Source organism: Suncus etruscus, chromosome 6 (genome assembly GCF_024139225.1).
Source record: "Suncus etruscus isolate mSunEtr1 chromosome 6, mSunEtr1.pri.cur, whole genome shotgun sequence".
In the NCBI taxonomy this organism is placed as follows: domain Eukaryota; kingdom Metazoa; phylum Chordata; class Mammalia; order Eulipotyphla; family Soricidae; genus Suncus; species Suncus etruscus.
Genome location: NC_064853.1, coordinates 26,000,357 through 26,022,002, shown reverse-complemented (window position 1 = coordinate 26,022,002; position 21,646 = coordinate 26,000,357). Strand labels below are relative to the sequence as shown.

Below are 21,646 nucleotides of genomic sequence, written 5' to 3'. Positions count from 1 at the left end.
TTCACTGGGTTCTACATGCATCCTCAGTTCTAATTTGATTTATAACTGGAAATTTGTTTGATTTTTTTCTTTACTTTTTTTTTTTGGTTTTCGGGTCACACCCAGCAGTGTTCAGGGGTTACTCCTGGCTGGCTCTGGTAGGCTGGGGGACCATATGGGGTGCCGGGAATTGAATTGGGTTCTGTACTGTGTTGGCCACATGTAAAGAAAATGCCATACCGATGTACTAGTGCTCAGGTCCCCCCCACCCCATTTTTTTTCACTATTTTTTTTGTTTTGTTTTTATTTTTTGGGCCACACCCGGCGGTGCTCAGGGGTTACTCCTGGCTGTCTGCTCAGAAATAGCTCCTGGCAGGCACGGGGGACCATATGGGACACCGGGATTCGAACCAACCACCTTTGGTCCTGGATTGGCTGTTTGCAAGGCAAACACCGCTGTGCTATCTCTCCGGGCCCTTTTTTTCACTTTTTGTCACACCTGTCAGAGCTCAGGGCTTACTCCTGGCTCTGTGTACAGGGTTCACTTCTATTGGGGCTCAGGGGAACACATGTGGTGCTTGAATCAAAGAGGAGTAGGTGAGTGTGAGGCAGGCATCTTACCCAGTCACTGTTCTATCTCTTCTACCATAGGTTAACCAGAAGTTTGTGTCCTTTGACCATCTTCATTCATTTCACCTACCATCTACTTCTTGCCTCTAATTACCACTTAATCTTTTCTCTGTATGTGTGAACTGTTATGTGTGTGTTTTAATATAAGTAGTACTGTATTATATTTATCCTTCTCTGTCTGACTTATTTCACTTAGTATAATGTCCTCAGAGTCCATCACTATTGTCACAAATGATACATTTTCCTTTCTCCTTTTTTAGCGGTTGGAGAGAGGTTTGAGTCATACCAGGGAGTGCTAAGAATCATTCCAGGCAACCTCAGGGGACCATATGGGATGCCTAGGATCAAATCCTGGTTGGCTACCTAGAAGACAAGCCTCTTATGATCATTCTGGCCCCCTGATTACTTTTTTATATCCAATTTTGTGTGTATATGCATATGCATTCTTTATGCACGTGTTCTTTAATATACACTTGGATTGTTTCCATATCTTGACTATTATAAATCATAGTGAACATGGGGGAAAGGTACTTTTTATTTGTTTTTTTGGTTTTTGGGTCACACCCAGCAGCGCTTAGGGGTTACTCCTGACTCTATGCTCAGAATCGCCCCTGGCAGGCTTGGGGGACCATATGGGATGCCGGGATTCGAACCACAGAACTTCTGCATGCAAGGCAAATGCCTTACCTCCATGCTATCTCTCTTTATTTTTTTTTTTGGAAAGGTACTTTTTATATTAATGTTTTTATTTTCTTTAGATAAATACCCAGAGATGTAATTGCAGGATTGTATGGTAGTTCTGTTTTCACCTTTCTGTGGAACTATTTGTCAATAGTTAACTGTACCTATTTACATCATCACCGTCATGATGGAAGAACTTTTCTCCATAGCCTCATCAGCTCATGCTATATTAAAATTACAATGGGGTTAGGTATTAGCTCAGTTATAGAGTATTTGCCTCTCGTGTCTGAGGTCCAGGGTTTAATTCCTGGCTCCACACATACACACACAAAAATGATAAAATTGGCACTTTAAAAGGCTGATTCAAAGGCAAGATTTCAGCAAAAAATGATCAGGGCTTAAGTAATGACAGTGAGTATGAAGAGTGTTAAAACACCAGGAAATGGAAAAATATTCCATGTTTATGGATTGGAATAACATTATTAAAATTCACATCCTACTCAAAGCATTAATTACATTCAAGGCAGTATAACAAAATTCTTATGACACTCTTCAAGGATGTTGATGAAATGTTCCAAAATTAGTATGGAATCATAAAACTCTGAATAGCCACAGCAGTTAATTCTGAGCGGATAAGTAGTTAGGAGGTATTTCATCCCCTGACTTCCAAATATATTGTAAAGCTTTAAAAATAAAATTATACAGAAATAAAGGCAGTTTTTCTTTTTTATTTTTTCTGTTAGTTTTTGGGCCACACCAAAATCTGAATTGGCTTGGGATATTGGTGATGGGAATGTTGCACTGGTGAAGGTTTTTTTTTTTTTATTAAAAAAAATTAATTGGGTAGTGTTCAAGGGTTACTCCTTGTTCTACACTCAGAAATAATTGCTGGCAGTTTTAGGGGACCACATGGGATGCCAGGGAACCAACCCAGTCAGTCGCATGCAAGGCAAACACCCTGCCTGCTGTGCTATCACTCCAGCTCCTAAATGCAGACTTTTGAACCAATAGAATAGAAATGAGATTCCAGAGATAAACACTCAGATATATGAATAGTTAATCTATGGTAAAGGATCTGGTGCATGAGTGGAACAAGAAAAGTCTTTTCTTTCTGTTTGCTTCCACAGCATGTGTGTATATATATGTATGTATGTATGTATATATATATATATATACACTAAAGAAATATATATATATACACACATATATATACTTAAAGAAAAAAAAAGCCTTTCAATAAATGGTGCTAGGAAAGCTGATTAACCACATGCTTAGAGAAATTAAATCCCTGCCTCAAACCATACATTAAAATTAATGTGAATTAGGGGCCGGGAAGGTGCGCTAGAGGTAAGGTGTCTGCCTTGCAAGCGCTAGCGTAGGACGGACCAGTTTGATCCCCCGGCGTCCCATATGGTACCCCCAAGCCAGGGGCGATTTCTGAGCGCATAGCCAGGAGTAACCCCTGAGCATCAAATGGGTGTGGCCCCAAAACAAACAAAAAAAAATTAATGTGAATTAAAGACCTGGAAATTGGGACTGGAGCTATAGTACAGTGGGTAGATCACTTGCTTTGCATACATAACTTACCTGGGTGGTTTGATCCTCAGCATTCCATATGGTCCCCTGGTCCTTCCAGAAGTGATCCTCAAAATGAGTAAACTCTGAGCATCAGTGAGTGTGGCCTCTCTTTCCCCCCAAAAGTCCTGAAATTAGACCAGAATCTACAAAATAACATAGAGGGAAGCACAGGGAGAATTCTCTCCTATGTGAACTTCAGAAATATTTACAATAATGTGACTTGACTGGCAAAGACAGCACAAACAAAAAGACACAAAAGGGATTGCATCACACTGGAAGCTTTTTCATGACAGGAGAAACTCAGATTAAACAAAAAGACACCCTACTGAATGGGAGAAAATATTTGCACATTACATGGTAGATAAAGAGCTCAGTTCATTTTTTATTTAAATTTCCCTAATGTGGGGCATCATGTTAAGTGAGATAAATCAGAAGAAGAACAGATTCTGGATGATCTCATTTATCTGTGATGTATATAGAGACAGAACAAGAGAATTAACTGTATCCATTGATGATAACCCCTTGCCACTTCTATTATAACATTTGAGACTAGGAGGAACAGGATGAGAAGGAAAAAAAGAGGGGAACCAGAAATGACACAATGACTGATATAGGAGCTTAGGGGCTTGGACACTTTAGTACTAGTATATAGAAAAACATTAATTATTGGGGCCAGTGAGGTGGCGCTAGAGGTAAGGTGTCTGCCTTGCAAGCACTAGCCAAGGAAGGACCTCGGTTCAATCCCCCGACGTCCCATAGGGTCCCCCCAAGCCAGGGGCAATTTCTGAGCACTTAGCCAGGAGTAACCCCTGAGCATCGAACGGGTGTGGCCCGAAAAACCAAAAAAAAAAAAAATTATGGAGTCCTGGATGGAGGTGGATGATGGTGAGATGGGTGGAGAGTGAGACCTTTCTCTGCTGGCCCGGGCCAGGGCCAGGGCCACGAGCCTGCAACTCCCTCCAGCCGGCCTATCCAAGGGTTCAGGCTAGCCACGAGGAAATGATCCACAGGCAGTCAGGTTTCAGGAGACATCAGCATTTCTGTCCTCCCTGAACACACCTTAGGACATCTGTGTTACCGTTTGATAGGTGTGCCACCCCAGTCAAACTCTCCACCTGGCACTGTCCTGGAGCAGGTCATGCCCAACAGCGCGGCCCCTCGGGGCTTGCCTCCCCCTTCACCGGGTCAGTGAAAAAAAAAAAAAAAACTATCAGGGTAGTGCTTCAGGGACAGGGGGGGGATAAATTTGGAGAGATTCAGAGAGGTCAGCAAGAGAGGTGGCTGGCAGAAAGAGGGAGATGTCAGGGCAACTGAAAAGAGCCTGCTTAAAAGGTTAAAAGCTTAGGAGCCATACACAGTGGCTAGGGCCTTAATAAAACTGATGTCTCCTGAAACCTGACTGCCTGTGGATCATTTCCTCATGGCTATCCTGAACCCTCAGATCTGCCAACCGGAGGGAGTTGCAGGCATGAGGCAGAGAAAGGCCTCATCTTCAATCCATCTCACCATTATCCACCTCTATCCAGGACTCCGTAATTAATATGTTTTTCTACAAAGGTACATGAACTTCATACATCAAAACTATAACTTTGGGGCCAGAGCAATAGCAGAGCAGTAGGGCATTTGTCTTGCATGCAGGTGACCTGGGACAGACCTAGGTTTGATTCCTGTCATCCCATATGATCCCCCAAGTCTGCCAGAAGTGATTTCTGAGCACAGAGCCTGGAATAACCCTGAGGTGTGACCCAAAAACAAACAAACAAAACCCAACCCATAACTTTGTTTTAGGGTCTTATCTGGTGGTGTGGTGTGACCACTTCTGGCAATCCTTGGGGACCACATATAGTGCCAGGGATCAAACTGGGGTTAACTGTGCAAGGCAAGTGCCTTTACCCCGTATACTATTTCTCTGACCCTCAAACAATAAATGGTAAAAATTAGTGTTACCTAAATTACAATAAAATTTTTTTTAAGTGTTGAAGAGGGGCAGGCTATGGCTTTGCAGGAAAGCATATGCCTTATATGTGTGAGGCACTGGATTTAATCCAGGATGCTATTAAAAGAAGTGTTAAGATATAAAATATAGGGATGCTTCAATTCAATGTTTTAGTAACTGAAAAGGGGACACTGAACACTGGCTTCAGATTTATTACTTAGGCACCTGAGGGACCTTTGTTGTTTATTCAGGGAGATCGTGAGTAAAAGAACAGATTTGGCAGAGGAGAAGAGATGTGTTTGTTTTGTTTTGTTTAGGGTTTTTTTTTTTTTTTTTTTTTTTTTTTTTGTTTTTGGGCTACACCCGGCGTTGCTCAAAGGTTACTCCTGGCTGTCTGCTCAGAAATAGCTCCTGGCAGGCACAGGGGACCATATGGGACACCGGGATTCGAACCAACCACCTTTGGTCCTGGATCGGCTGCTTGCAAAGCAAACGCCGCTGTGCTATCTCCAGGCCCGGGTATATATATTTTTCTTTTTTCTTTTTTTTTTTGGGGGGGGGGCACACATGGTAACGCTCAGGGGTTACTCCTGGCTATGCGCTCAGAAGTTGCTCCTGGCTTGGGGGACCATATGGGACTCCGGGGATCGAACCGCAGTCCGTCCTAGGCTAGTGCTGGCAAGGCAGACATCTTACATCTAGCGCCACCATGCCGGTCCCTGTTTAGGGTATATTTTTTTCTCATTTTTTTTATTCAGGCACTGTGATTTGCAGACCTGCTAATAATAGTTTCAGGCTGGGAGAGAGGTGTCTCCTTTGTTCATTTGAGGACTTGAAACAATAGCAACAAATTGGAATATATACATGGAATGTGAACATTTGAATCTGAACATCAAGGAGCTAAAATATGGATTTGAGGGACGCAAGGTTGATGCGATCATTGAGCCACAGTTGTGACTTTGACAGTCCAGTGTGAAGACATGAGAGCAGTATGTGGAATTATGAGAGTTATCAACAGGAAAAGGATGTGAAACTATATATGTGAGCATAAAAGTTCGTTTACACCACTCACCTTTGAAAAGCATCAATATCATTATCCATTTTATTAAGAATGCTTTTGTGGGGCTGGAGCAATAGCACAGCGGTAGGACAGTTGCCTTGTATGTGGCTGACCCAGGACAGACCTGAGTTCAATTCTCGCCATCCCATATCATTCCTCATGCCGGCCAAAAGCAATTTCTGAGTGCAGACCCAGGAGTAACCCCTGAGCACTGCTAGGAGTGGCCCAAAAATGAAAAAAACAAAAGAATGCTGTTATTAGATGTTTTGTTATATTATTTTGGTGTATTATCTGACTGGTAACAATATTTTTGCATAGAGTTTTATGTTTTTTATTTAGCATTTATAATTACTTTTTTGTACATTGTGGGTTTTGCTTTTTATATTTTTTATATTTGAAGGGAGAAACATTTTTGTTTTTGTTTCTGGTTTGGGGAACACACCTGGAAGTGCTGGGCCCCCTCACAGTTTGGTGCTATGATGGGGAGGCATTCAAAAGGGGGAGGCAGTAGTTCAGAAACCTTGCATTGTTAGTGATTGAATCTGGGCCTCTATATGCAAAGCATGTGCTCCAGCACTGTTGAGTCATCTCCCCAGTCCCAGAAGCTGTCTTGTGGGGGCCACACCCAGCAGCACTAAGGGATTACTCCTGGCTCTGTGCTCAGAAATTACTCTCGCAGTCTCGGGGACCATGAGGGATGCTGGGGATTGAACCCAGGACAGCCGCATGCAAGGCAAATGCCATTCCCACTGTGGCCTTAGAAACAGTCCTTTTTTTTTTTTTTTGGTTTTTCGGGCCACACCCGTTTGATGCTGCTCAGGGATTGCTCCTGGCTAAGCGCTCAGAAATTGCCCCTGGCTTGGGGGGAACATATGGGAGGGGGGGGGAGGGGATTGAACCGCAGTCCTTCCTTGGCTAGCGCTTGCAAGGCAGACACCTTACCTCTAGCGCCACCTCGCTGGCCCCCAGAAACAGTCTTTTGTGAGGAATCGCATCTTGAGAGTTTCCGGATGGTTTCTAATTTTTAACAATATCCTGGAAGGTTCTAGATTGTTTATCATTTCTCCTAGACTACCTTCTTTCTTCCATTTGCTTTTTGCAAACATACAATCAGAACTTGGATTTGGAATGGGAAATTTATCATCCGGATTATTTTTTTTCTGAAGTTAATCTCTGGTAGTATCCCTGTGTTATCAAAAAGCCTTTATTGACTGCCTTTAGTAGAATCTTATATGCTCCAACTTAATGTCCTATGTAATCTGAACTTGTATCTCAGGTCTTCTTTTATTTGCATTATCTCCCCAAATTTCTATTTTAGACAGAATAAATATATTTTGCTCTTTATATTTTGATTATTTAGCTCATGATCTTGATGGCTGCCCTCACTGCCATGGTGTTTCCAAACCCCACAACTATCTAACTGCTGTGTTTTGCTTTAGGTCTTATTCAGAGATCATTTTCTTTATGAATTCTTCCCTGAGGAAGAGCTAGTTTCTTCTTTTGAGTGCTTCTAATCACCTTTAAAACATTATTTGATACACACAAAGGATATAGTATTTATGCAAGCTATAAAACATTAACCATAGAACAGTTACCATGAACAAAATAGCCAACTTGGGAAATAAAAATAACCTAGTCACTGGAGCTTTTTTTACTTCCCTGTTACATTTTCCTTCAAAACTTCCCATCACCAATCCCCAGGCAGCCACTGTCTTCAATCTGGGGATGATATTTTCCTCATTCTTGAAATTATTTTCTCATAAATGTTTGTTTCCTAAGAGTTTTAAGTATTCTGCGTGCTTTTAAGCTACACAAGTGGTGGCATGCTTTATGCATCTTATGTAATTTAATTTTTTCACTCTACCACCTCCTTTATTTCCATTGGTAGTTCTAATGCTTCTTGTTCATTTTATTTTTCAGATCATACACTTAATTGCATTTATGAGAATTCATTGATTCACTTTCTGATGCTTGCAAAGCTATTTGTGCTACTCACGTACTCACACATAGTTGGGTCTCAGTGCAACCACACATACATGTTTGTCTTGCACTGAAGAGAACACGTTTTACTGTAGCATCAGGAACCGTACACTTCATATGGGATGGTGTTAAGGATGGAACTCAGGGCCTCATGCTTGCAAGTTAGGAGCCTTTCCACTAAGGTATCCTCAGGCCCTAATTTGAGTTTACATTTCTCCACTGGCTAAAGAGACTGTCTTTAATATACTTACTTGCCATCTGTCTGTCTTTATTTAATAATTAGGTGTGGGATTTTTTGTTTTGTGTTTGTTTGTTTGTTTGTTTTTGGGTCACATCTGGCAGTGTTCAGGGGCCACTCCTGACTGTGATCAGAAATTGCTCCTGGCAGGCATGGGGGACCATAAGGATACTGGAATTCGAACCACAGTCCATCCTGGATCAGCTGCATGCAAGGCAAATGTCCTACCGCTATGCTATCTCTTCGGCCCCATAATTATGTTACTTTTATAATGAATTTTTAGTATTTTATAAAGTCTTGTTTGTTTTGGTTTTGGGATGACACCAAGTGATGTGAAGGGTCTACTCTTGGCTCTGCACTCAGGAATTACTTCTGGTGGACTCAAGAGACCATATGGGATGCTGGGGATCAAACCCAGGTTGTCTGCAGACAAGGCAAGCACCCTATTGTTACTACTCCGGACCCAGTGATTTATAAATTTTGGATACATGTCCTTTCGTCAGTTAAAAGTTTTAAAAATATTTTATTTCAGTCCATGACTTTTATTTTGTTTTTCTTCACTATCTTGCAGTGATTTGGAGTTTTAACTTCTGGTACATTCTAATTTATGAACATTTCCTTTATACATTAGTTTCCTAAGAAATCATTGTTGTAAAACTGGAGTCTCAATTTTTTCTTTGTTTTTTTTTTTTTCCCCGGATGTCATCTAGCTGTAACTCATTCATATAACTCTGATCAATTTTCAGTTGATTATTGTACAGGGAGTAAAGACAAAGGTTGGTTTTGTTTCTCTGTTGCTTGTAGCTATCTAGTTTTTTCAGTAGCATTTGTTCTTTTTTGAGTGGTCAGGGGAGAGTCTCCTAAAGAGAGTTCAGAAGGCCCAGGTATGCTTCCTGTGCTTCCACCCATAGTGATGTGCAGTGATTTGCAGGCAGTTCAATGAAAGAGCCAAAGAGGTGGTTTTGCTTGGGCCCTACAGTGTCAGGGATAATTGGGAATTGTGGTCCAGGTGCTCCAGGGCTACTTCTGGTGATATTTGAGAATCCATGTGGAGCTGAGGATCAAACTTGGTCAGATGCTTCTAAGGCATAAGCCTTCACCCCTTTACTATCTCCCTGGCCCTTTACTATTCTTTTTCTCCTAAAGTATCCCATTGAATTATTCTGACACTCTGTTTCCCTTACCTTCATTTTTTTTCCTTTTGGTTTTTGGGTCACAACTGGTGTCGCTCAGGGCTTACTTCTGGCTCTATGCTCAGAAATCGCTCCTGGCAGGCTCGAGAGACCATATGGGATGCCGGGATTCGAACCACCGTCCTTCTGGATGCATGCTATCTCTCCGGCCCCACCTTTATTATTTTTGTTGTTGCACTGATCAAGGTTCATATATACATTACCATAGCCTGGCTGTGGTAGTCACATATTGTTTAGTTGCGGTACCTGATGGAGAAGGGGGATGATATTGATTATCTGATTATGATGCTAGAACATTCTGTGCAGTGCTTCCAGGGGAGGTTGTATTCCTATGGGTCTGGTGCTCACTCACATATTGGTTGTAAAGCTCACTGTGAGGCAGGAGTTCCTCTAATGTTCTCATACTTGCTTAATAAGGGTCATATGTCCTTGCCATGGTGCTTGCAATCTTTACTTGCAGTTCACACATACCTGACTGGGGTACAGCTGCAAATTGCTTGTGGTACTGGAGATCACAGACAGCAGAGCTGCCAGCAAACAGGACCATGCTCAGTGCACACAGCAGCACTTGCAGTCAAATTGATGACCTCTTGCTTTACAAGGCAGGCATGCTAAGATTGAACTTCTTTCTTACTGTGTTTTTGTTTTTGGATATTTGGGCCTTGCCCAGCAGTGTTCAGGGCTTATGCCTAGTTCTGCACTCAGGAATTACTCCTGACTGTGTCCTCAGGAGACCATATGTGATACCAGGGATTGAACCTGGGTTGGCCTCATGCAAGAAAAGTTCCTTAGCTACTGTATTGTCTCTCCCAACACAGAGTTAGAACTTGTTAAATTTTTGCTGCTTGTAATTCCTGTTCTCCAAAGAAAAGTGACACAGGCTCATGCTATCAGAATCTCCTTGGATTCACATTCAGACTTTTTCCACAAGTGCCAGATATTCTGTGACCTCAGATGAGGGTCAAGATCTATAGCCATGAAGCTACACTGAAAGCCGCAAAGCTATCCCCTGGGCTCCTGTGAGAGTTACTTTACCTTATACTTGTAATGTCTATTTCTGGATTACTTTCATTGTTGTCATATAATTATGTATTTATTTGTACTTAAAAACGTATTATTGGGTCCCAAGTAATCAGAGGCATTTGCCTTGCATGCAGCCAACCTGGGTTCTATCTTCACATCCCATATGGCCCCCCGAGCCTGCCAGGAGCAGTTTCTGAATGCAGAACCTGGAGTCACCCCTGTATACTACTGGGTGTGGCCAAAACAAACAAACAAAACCCCCCACAAAAAAAACACCCCACATTCTTATTTGGAAAATTATAAGATTGGGTTTTGTTTTTATTTTTGATTTTGGGGCAACACCGACAGTGCTTAGGGTTTACTCCTGACTCTGCCCTCAGGAATCACTGGTGATGCTCAGGAGATCATATGGGATATCAGGGTTTGAACCCAGATTGGCTACATGCATGGCAAGAGCCCTGAAAATTATCAGCTATTAATGCTGAATATTACTTTTCTTTTTCTTGGTCTTGTTTTTGTTTTTGGGTCACACCCGGCAGTGTTCAGGGATTACTCCTGGCTCTACACTCAGAAATCGCTCCTGGCAGGCTCAGGGGACCATATGGGATGCCGGGTTTGAACCACCATTCGTCCGGTGTTGAGCATGTGCAAGGCAAATGCCTTACCGCTGTGCTATCGCTCTGGCCCCTACTTTTCTTTCATTCCCAATATTATTGTTATTTGGAACATCCCTTTGAAGTTGGAGCTTCTGAAATCTTTCTAAATATCTTTTAACATTTGTGTGTCTATATGTATGTACTCACACACCTGTTACTTGAATAAAGGAATGGGGAGAGGGAAAATGAAAGGATAAAGCTCGCTCTCCTGTAGTAGTCAGGATGCAGTGGAGCCAAATTGCCACTTTCTAATTGCAAATGTCTTCTTGGCTCTGGAGAAACTGAGTTCTGGAGTAAAGTAGTAGGTTCTCATTTTAGTATACACCTCCATCTACTGCTGAAACATGTAAAATGTATCTTTTCCTTCATTTCAAATTGTGCAGTTGTGCCCATCTTATTGATGATTATCCATCACATCAAATGATCTACCTAGTCTCCAACAAAACAACTGCACCGCAGAACCAATCTGACCTGACACCTTCAAATTAATATGATTATTCAAAGTTTGTTTTTTTTTCTTTTTTTTTTTTTTTTTTTTTTTTTTTTTTTTTTTTTGGTTTTTGTGCCACACCCGGCAGTGCTCAGGGGTTACTCCTGGCTGTCTGCTCAGAAATAGCTCCTGGCAGGCACAGGGGACCATATGGGACACCGGGATTTGAACCAACCACCTTTGGTCCTGGATCGGCTGCTTGCAAGGCAAACGCCACTGTGCTATCTCTCCGGGCCCCCAAAGTTTGTTTTTTTTTTTTTCCTCTCCTCCTCTTCCTTGATTGTTCAAAGTTTTTTTTAATTTATTTGTATTTTTTAAATTTATTTTTGGTTTTTGGGTCACACCCAGTATCACTCAAGGGTTACTCCTGGCTCTATGCTCAGAAATCACCCCTTGGCAGGCACAGGGGATCATATGGGATGCTGGGATTCGAACCACCATCCTTCTGTATGAAAGGCAAATGCCTTACCTCCATGCTATATCTCTCCGGCCTGATTGTTCAAAGTTTTAATGCTTCCTTTCATGCGGTTGATCTGGGTTCTATCCTCAGCACCCCATATGCTCAATACCTCTGAGCACAGACTCAGAAGTAAATCCTGAACACTTTCAGGGGTGGCCCCAAAATAAAAACAAACAAAACAAACAAACAAACATATAAGCCATAAATCCAGGGCAGCTGACAGCTCCCACACCCCATAGGCACACCTAAGTATCTTTTAATACTCGTTTAACACTTGTTTAATTTTTCTCTTTGTCTTTCTGTGATGAATGCTAGGGCATGTTCTTCAGTGAACTCTTCCAAGTTAAAATTTCTCTCTTCCTATATTAGCTCAAAGAAACGTCAATGTGAATTTGCAAGTCACAACAAAGTATACTGTTATTGATTTTTAACTTTGAAACATAACTATTGAACAAAGCAAGAAAACAAGTATAATTAAAACAGTAGGAAACTATTAATCTTGCAAGCTAATCACTTTCACATTTGAGAGCTGCTTTTTATCTTCTTTTAGTCATTTGTAGACATGTTTATCTACATGCACTCCTTGGGAATCCAGAATCTAATTCTTGTGAATCCAGGGCACATTTGTATACAGAGGCAAGATGATGGACTGGCTCCAGTTCCTTTCTTTGACTTGCAGGCTCCTATGTGCTAGCTCATGGACACCTTTGTCCTTATCTCACACCATTCACTTCTCTGTTGGCTTCAGCATCTCTGGAACCTTTGAAACTATCAGATCCATTTCCAAGGATTAACTTTGATACTTTAGGTGTTCTCAGACCTGGGCTATTATTTTGTTTAGATCTTTATTGTCTGGGTTCTTCTCTTTAATTCGGTTCTGTCTTCAAATGTTTCTTTCAGGATGTTCTCTTATTCTTTTGGCTAAGGAAAAACTTTCCCTTCTGACACAATCATTATAATCACTTTTTCATTTAGTTTTTCAGACATTGATCCCTAACTTAGCTAGCTGAAATTATCTTCCTGCATTAGAATATAAGGTCTAGGAGAGCAAGATTTTTTTATCTGACTTAACCCTGTGTACCAGACCTTAGAGTAAATAGTGTGACACAAAAAGAGAGAGAGAAAAGAAAAGAAAGCTGTGGTTTGAAGAGATTAATAAATCGGTGCAATGTCACCAGGAAGCATTTTTGATGATGTGAAGACAAACGTGCCCGGAGAAAGGCATCCTGAGAGAACACGTCTATTAATAAAAATACTGGTGCATGTTAGTGCTGACTTCTTGTTCCCATGGAAGTTAAAACTCAAATTACCATTTAGATGAGCCCAAGTGTTTCTCTGAGATCCAGTGTTTCTCCTTAAGATCTTTGAAATATTTTTTTCACCTTCTCCTCCTCTTCCTCTCCTTTTCATCCAAGTGAACTTTTGGTCAATTTAACTTTCTTGGGCCGGAGAGACAGCACAATGGGTAGGGCATTTGCCTTGCCCTTGGCCGACTGGGGCAAAACCAGTTCAATTTCTGGCATCCTATATGGTAACCTGAGACTTCCAGGAGTGATTTCTTTTTTTGGGGGGGTGTTTGGGTCACACCCTGCAAAGCTCGGGTTACTCCTGCTCTACACTCAGAATTCGTTCCTGGCAGGCTCAGGGGACCAGCCAGGAGTGATTTCTGAGCACAGAGACAGGAGTAGCCCCTGAGCGCTGCTGGGTGTGGCCCAAAAACAATCAATCAATAAAGTTAAAAAAAATTAAAAAATTTAACTTTCTTATATAGGGACCTGAGAGATAGGTTTGCATATAGTTAACTCTGGCTCTATCCCCAACACATAGGCCCCCAAAATCAAAGAGTGCAGCCCCAGGGGCCAGAGAGATAGCATGGAGGTAGAGTGTTTGCCTTGCATGTAGAAGGACAGTGGTTTGAATCCTGGCATTCCATATGGTCCCCTGAGCCTGCCAGGAGCGATTTTTGAGCATAGAGCCAGGAATAAACTGAGTGCTGCCAGGTGTGAACCAAAACTCAAAAAAAAAAAAAAAAAAAAAGTGCAGCCCTGGAGATCCTCAAAGCACCACCTCAGTGGCCTAGGTTATCTCAGTTGAGTATTTACTATATATGTGAGGCAGTTTATTGCCTTATGCACACTGTTTAATCTTTCTTTAACTACTACTCTGTGATACATATACTGTCCTTGTTTACATTGTATTGAGTGTGTCTGAGAGATGCCAGGAAGTTAAAAATGTCCACAGGGACAGACAGGGTTGCTATAGTATAGACTGAACCCAGGTTTGAATCCAGCTGTATCTCTTCTGAATTTTGTGGGTTATATTTTTTTGTTATTGTTGTTGATGGTGCTTTTTGGCTTGTTTTGGCTTTTGTATTGGGGCCACACTGGCAATTCTCAGGGATTATTCTTGATTCTTCTCTCAGGAATCACTACTGCTGAGTTTGGGGGGACCATATGGGATGCTGAGGATCAAACCTGGGTCAGTCACATATAAGCTAATGCCCTACCCACTGTACTTTCACTCCAGCTTAAACATTTCATGTTTTAAATTATAAGAAGAAATAAACTTTCTGAGCTTTTTAAAATCCCATAGATACTCCGAACTGAGGAAATAACTTCTTATGAAATATTCGTGCTTAATTGCAGTTATTTCTCAAAACGCCAAGAGATATAAACATTTTTCTGATGACTTAAGGTGCCTTATATTAATGTTTAAGGATACTGGGTTTTTCAAAATAAGTAAATCATCTTCATGAAAGCATTCTATTTGAGTTGGTATGAAGAGTGATCATTATGTTTTAAAATGGTAAAAGGTTGTCACATAGTTCTTTGAGGTTGCATCTTAATTAAATTTAAAAATGTCTGTTGGCAGGCACTTTAAAAACATACTTTACTTATAAAATTTAGGTTTGAAAATTACAAATTGGGCCAGAGATACAGTACAGTAAGTAAGGTGTTTGCCTTCCTTATAGCTGGCTCACATTTGATCCCTGGACCCTAGCTCCTAGCTGTAAGTCCTGAGCACATCTGGGTATCCTCTCTGTCTCTCTCTGTCTCTGTCTCTGTCTCTGTCTCTCTCACACACACAGAAGGAAGGAAGGAAGGAAGGAAGGAAGGAAGGAAGGAAGGAAGGAAGGAAGGAAGGAAGGAAGGAAGGAAGAAAGGAAGAAAGGAAGGAAGGAAGGAAGGAAGGAAGGAAGGAAGGAAGGAAGGAAGGAAGGAAGGAAGGAAGGGAAGGAAGGAAGGAAGGAAGGAAGGAAGGAAGGAAGGAAGGAAGGAAGGGAAGGAAGGAAAGGAAGGAAGGAAGGGAGGATGGAAGGGAGGAAGGAAGGAAGGGAGGGAGGAAAGAAGGAAGGAAGGAAGGATGGAAGGAAATAAGGGAAAATTACAAATTATACATGAACACATACATAGTTGCTATTGCTGAGGTCAGTCGGTCATATATTTTCACTTGTGATCACAATGGGTGGTACCAAAATTGTACTTGGTATGACAACACATTGTCATGCTGTGGTTTGAATTTAGGGGCTTGTGCATGCAAGGCATGTATTGTACACTGAGAAACCCCTCACTCTGTATATGTAAATGTGTCAATGTGTGTATGCATGCATTTTAGAAAAGTGTGATTACCTGAATAATGCTGTGTAAATTGCTTTCTAAATATGTTATACATAACTTTACCTCCATAACAGATTATTTGAAACTCGGGAGCAAAAGTTAGCTAATTCAGTGTTTTTAATGATCTTGGTTCAGTGGTTTCATTATATTTAATATTAACAACTGAGTGGTAAAAAAAAACTGAGTGGTGCTTATAAATTGGTAGATTTTTATGTCCCTGATTAATCTTAAAGCAAGAGCCTTTTTTGGTCATATTCTCATACTGTTTTTTAATTTTTGCCAATATTTATACTTAAATAATGTTATTTGTTTGTTGATGAAGTGATGAATGAGAGTCTGAAGTTAATCACTCTTTAGGATTATAGGGTACTACTTTTTTGTTTTGTGTGTGTTTTGGGGTCACACCCAGCAGTGGTCATAGTTCACTCCTGACTCTCTGTTCAGGGGTCACTTCTGACTGTACTTGGGGACCTACCTGTAATGCCAGGGATCCATCAAACCAGGCTTGACCACTTGCATCTCAAAAGCCTTAACTCTTGTGCTATATTTTTTGCCCTTCTAGTTAGTTTTTGTTTATTTAGTATTTGGTTATTTGGATTCACACCCATAAGTGCTCAGTCAGGATTCTGTGCTGAGAGGTTACTACTGGCAGAGTTCAGAAGACCAGGTGGGGTGTTAAGAAAGAAAATAATGAAAGGACAAAAGATGTAGTTTATAATTTACTTAGGAACATGAATGTGAATGATTATGGAGAGGCTTGCTGGGTGACCAGAAGAGAAAGGACTGAAATCTGAGTGAGGGCCTTAGTGATAGTACAGTAGTTAAGGTATTTGTCTTGCATGGAGCCAACCCAGTTTTGATCCCTGGTATCCTGATGGTTCCCAAACCAGCAAGGAGTGATTCTTGAGTTAAAAGCCAGGAGTAACCCTTAAGCATCACCGGGTTTGGCAAAAAAATAAGAAAATAAAAAAATAAATAAAAGATTGAAATAAATTATGAGGGAGAAGTAGTCAAGAATAGTGTTCTCCCTCAGGAATAATGTGTGAGTCCCTTGAGTACTAAGGCAACATATTTCTCACCTCTGAGTTATCCTCACTTGGGTAATCTTTGGAAACATAAACATTGTACTGCAGCAGAGTCGAGAGAAATGCTACTGGGACTGTCCCCTGTGGGAGGAAGAAATCATTCATATCTTTATCTCCATTCTCTTCATATACAACCCATCCCCTCTCCCCAAAACACTGGTAAGAAAATTTTGGTGCTAGAGGGGTAGTACAGAGATGAAGAAGTTTGCCTTGTGTGTCTCTAACTCTGGTTCAAGCCCCAGCACCACAAATGGTTCTCCTGAGAACTGCTAGGAGTGATACCTGAGCACAGGACCAGGAGTGCCCCAATCACTGCTAGGTGTGGCCACAACACTCTCCACAAAGAAAACATACAGACTTAAAAAAATTCCTGGGCCAGAGTGATAGCACAGCAGAAGGGTGTTTGCCTTGCATGCAACCAACCTGAGATGGACCTAGGTTCAATTTCCAGCATCCCATATGGTCCCCCGAGCCTTCCAGGGGAGATTTCTGAGTGCAGAGCCAGGAGTAACACCTCAATGCAGCTGAGTGTGGCCCAAATCCCCCCACCCAATTCTTGTTAAAGCAAAAATATATGTACATAATATTTAGCTGATAGAGTTATTTGTATATTTGTGTGGTAAGAGTAATACTATAGGGTCAGAACAATATATGATATATGGGTATAGAGCTTACCTTGTACAGACAACTAACCAGTTCAATTCATGTACTATATAAAGTTACCTTAGCATTGTCAGGAGGGACCCCTCAGCATCCCTAGGTGTAGCCCAAACCCCCTATCAATGTAGTATTCTAATTATTTTTATTTTGGGGCCACAACCAGTGGTGCTCAGGGAACATTCCTAGTGGAATTCAGGGTACTATATAAGGTTTTAGGGACCAAACCTGGATTGGTTGCATGTAAGTCAAGCATCCTGCCTACTATATTATCTCTCTCGTCCTAGTATTCGTAATTAATAAAAAAATGTGTGCAAAATGCTGATCTATTCTGCCATTTATTCTTCATAACAGGTCTGAAATTTAGTGTAACTTCTCTATTTTGTATGAAGTGGTATCACAGAAGTAACATCACCCAAATTATACAATAGATTGTAACTGAATATAAATCCTTGGTTTTACGCATGTCTTAGTGACTCCAAAACCTGTTATTTTTTCCAAAATTGTCCTCTACTTGCCTGATCTGGTTTGTTTGCTTTTATTGTCTGTGACCAGCATCAGCTTAACTATAGCTAGGCTTGGTTAATCTTGGAGCAAGAGTCCCTACGTATAGTGGGCAGCTGGCATTGCGCAGGTGAATATGGCACAAAGTCTCTTTTAGCTCTACAGAAGTAGGGATGATCCCTTCACACATGAACCTGTTGTCCGTGTAGCTGCTCACAAACCACAACTATACGACCTATTTCTTCTGTTGGGAAAATCTAGTTTGCCAGGAAAGTAGACATTAGCTTTTTTCACAGGCAATTCTATATTTGCTGTTATTCCTTTTATAGGTATCTAGATTGAACATGTATTAATTCATTCATGAGTTGACTTTATTCACCCAATGAGACAATAAGCTCTGTGAGAACAAAATACTTTTAATTTTTTCAGTTTTGTGATCCAAATTTGAGGTAGTAATACCTATCCTGAAACCGCTAATGTAACAGTTCTTAGCTAGGAGTTATATAACTCCCCCCAGGGTCCCCAAGATACTCCAAGGGGCCTCAAGTGAGAATTGTATAAATAAGAACCACAGCATGAGGCTATAGAGCCAGTTGTTGGGACAGGGCAGGCCACAGGAAGGAAACAGCTTGGAAGGGAGCCACAGTGGGGTAAAGGTTGAGAAATACTGTCTGCAATAATTTTCACTTAAAGCTGGACACTAAAGTATCACTGAGGGAGACTTTGTGTTCATATTCCTAGTATTTGTATTTTGGCTTTTAGCTAGACAAACTTCTATAGCATGCTTACCAGAAACCCTAAAAATTGGAAGAAAATTTTTATTTAATAATCAACGTTGGGGCTGGAGTGATAGCATAGTGGTAGGGCATTTGCCTTGCACGCAGCTGACCCGGGACAGACCTGGATTCAATTTCCGGCATCCCATATGGTCCTTGAGCCTGCCAGGAGCAAGTAACCCCTAAGTGCTGCCCCCCAAAAAACAAAATAAATAAACATTATTTATTTAGAAAACAACTTTCTAAATGTGTATCTTTCCTGGAAGGCCAGGAGTATTTGGTAGTATTTGAACAGTGTTAAATAATGATGAATATGGAGAATATGGTGGATTTATACATCAGCAAATAATAAATGAACATTTTTTTGTTTGTTTTAGGAAATGTTGTGGGCAACTTAGGACACTCCTTCTTCAGTCAAAGTTTCCTTGGCAGTAAAGAGCATGGTGGATTCTTGTATGTGACTTCTACCTACCAGTCCCTGCAAGACCTAGTACTCCCAACCCCACCTTACTTGTTTGGGATTCTCATACAGAAGTGGGAAACACCCTGGGCTAAAGTATTTCCCATCCGACTGATGTTGAGACTTGGAGCTGAATATCGATGTAAGTAACAAAATAACTTCTGACACTGATGACCTGAAATACTCAGAATTCATTTGTGATAAGGTGTAGCAACTGTAGTCTTGAAATAGAGAAGCTGGGGCCGGGCGGTGGCGCTAAAGGTAAGGTGCGCCTGCCTTGCTTGCGCTAGCCTTGGACGGACCGCGGTTCGATCCCCCGGTGTCCCATATGGTCCCCCAAGCCAGGAGCAACTTCTGAGCGCATAGCCAGGAGTAACCCCTGAGCGTCACCGGGTGTGGCCCAAAAACCAAAAAAAAAAAAAAAAAGAGAGAAGCTAAATCTGGTTATTGACTCTACTTATTTTGGTGATAGTAGGAAGGACTGTAAATAATCCAGTGAGGATATTACTGATTATTTATTGCCTTGTAAACATAGAGGCCTTACAGTTCATTGGTAAATGCATGCTTCTCTTTAGAAGAAATGAACTTAAACTTAGAAAGTTGCTTCACTGTATTTTTATAATATCTGATATAGGACATGTATTATTTACTTAGTTGGGGAAAGTTTTCATAAATTGTATGTTATGAGCTAGAACAGATACTAGAAACAAGTACTGTAGAAATCATTCATTGTTGATAAGATGAGCAAGAGAAGAGCTTCCCTGCCCACTCGTTGTTAAAAAAAGGACAAAAAGTTGTAACTTATTAAATCACATTAGGACCTAAATGTAAGTTTTATTTTAAACTCTGTGTTTTCACTTAATCAGAATTGCCCTAATCTAGAAATCAAAATAAGGTTTTTAGCTCTGCCACCTTACTAGCTCTCTTAGGCTAAGAAGTTCAGATTATCTATCAGTTTCTTTTTTTTTTTTTTTTTTTTTTTTGGTTTTTGGGTCACACCCGGCAATGTTCAGGGGTTATTCCTGGCTCCAGGCTCAGAAATTGCTCCTGGCAGGCACAGGGGACCATATGGGGCGCCGGGATTCGAACCGATGACCTCCTGCATGAAAGGCAAACGCCTTACCTCCATGCTATCTCTCCGGCCCCATCTATCAGTTTCTTTTGCAACTGGAGATAAGACTGGCTTTTTACTTTTTTTGGGGGGGGGGCCACACCCATTTGACGTTCAGAGGTTACTCAGGGCTATGTGCTCAGAAATCTCCCCTGGTTTGGGGGGACCATATGGGACGCCAGGGGATAGAACCACGGTCCTTCCTTGGCTAGCGCTTGCAAGGCAGACACCTTACCTCTAGCTCCACTTTCCTGGCCCCGCTTTTTACATTTTTAATATAAGATAAACTTGCTGAGATAATTAGATCTCATAATGACAGATTATTTTCTTGTATTACTGATTCTTTCAACAAGAATTTAATAGTGCTCTACTGTGTATCATAAAATATCATGGGGCATACAGTCCAGGGAATGATAACACAGTTGGTAGGGTGCTTATCTTGCAACACATATGGTCCTTCAAGCAGTGCCAGGAGTGATCCCTAAATGAAAAGCCAGTAGTAAACCATGAGCATTGCCTAGTGTGACCCAAAATCAAAATTGCCCAAGAGTCTTGAGTTCAGGAATCTGGACATACATGTTTCCTGGATCTTAGTAATCTAGTTTGAAGAAGAGTGCTTCTTAAGACCTTATAGTTCATGTTTGGAAACAGCTGCCTTAAAAGGCTTATACTACTCAGATCTGAGAAAGAATGAAATCTTGCAGTTTGGTGCAACATGAATGGATTTGAAGGATGTTATGCTAAGTGAAGAGAACCAGGAAAAAAAAAAGACAAACACCAGATAATCTTACACATATATGAAATAAACAAAGCAAGGATTAGACATTCCTCAATGGAAATAAACTGTGGTCAAGCCAATAGAACCCTACCAAGGGGCTAAGAAGGTTAATAGTGGAGGGATCAGGGGTCAGGGTGTTAGGGTGTTTGTCTTTGCATGCAGCCAATCCAGATTTGGTCCCCAGCATTCCATATGGTCCCCCAAGCACAAAGCCGAAGTCGTCTCTGAACACTCCTGAGTGTGACTGAAAAACAAGCAAATAAAAAATTAGTGGAAGGATCCTGGCACTCTGATAGTGGACAGGGTATAGCATTACTAAGATATAAAGCAATATTTGTACTAGTCCTTAAGATAATAATAATAATAATAATAATAATAATAATAAATATATATTGGGGGGGGCCACACCTGGTGATGTTCAGGGGTTACTCCTGGCTATGCGCTCAGAAATGGCTCTTAGCTTGGGGACCATATGGGATGCCGGGGGATCGAATCACGGTTTGTCTCAAATAATATATTTTAAAGTAGAGAAAGTAAGGGAATAATAGACCATGACTAATGAAAACAAACCCTTAGATTCTGCTTACAGAACTGAGCCTGCCAGTCAGTGGTGGGGCAGGTGGGAAGAAAAGGGCTTAGGGACAGCAGTAGAGAGATATATTGTCACTCTGTTGTAGGTGTGGCACAGTAACATCATATGCATTTTAATGCATACGGTACTATTATATGGGGCTAGAGAGGTAGTACAGTGGAT

General features: G+C 41.1%; 1 protein-coding gene across 2 annotated transcripts in view; it reads left to right on the top strand.

Moving 5' to 3' along the window:
* Positions 1-21,646, top strand: part of ZFYVE9 (zinc finger FYVE-type containing 9) — a 167,226-nt gene that overhangs the window by 101,179 nt on the left and 44,401 nt on the right. For both annotated transcript variants that reach the window (XM_049774628.1, XM_049774627.1), the window contains one exon: positions 18,921-19,145. In XM_049774628.1, the coding sequence (XP_049630585.1) occupies positions 18,921-19,145 (225 nt within the window). The remainder of the gene's footprint in view (positions 1-18,920; positions 19,146-21,646) is intronic.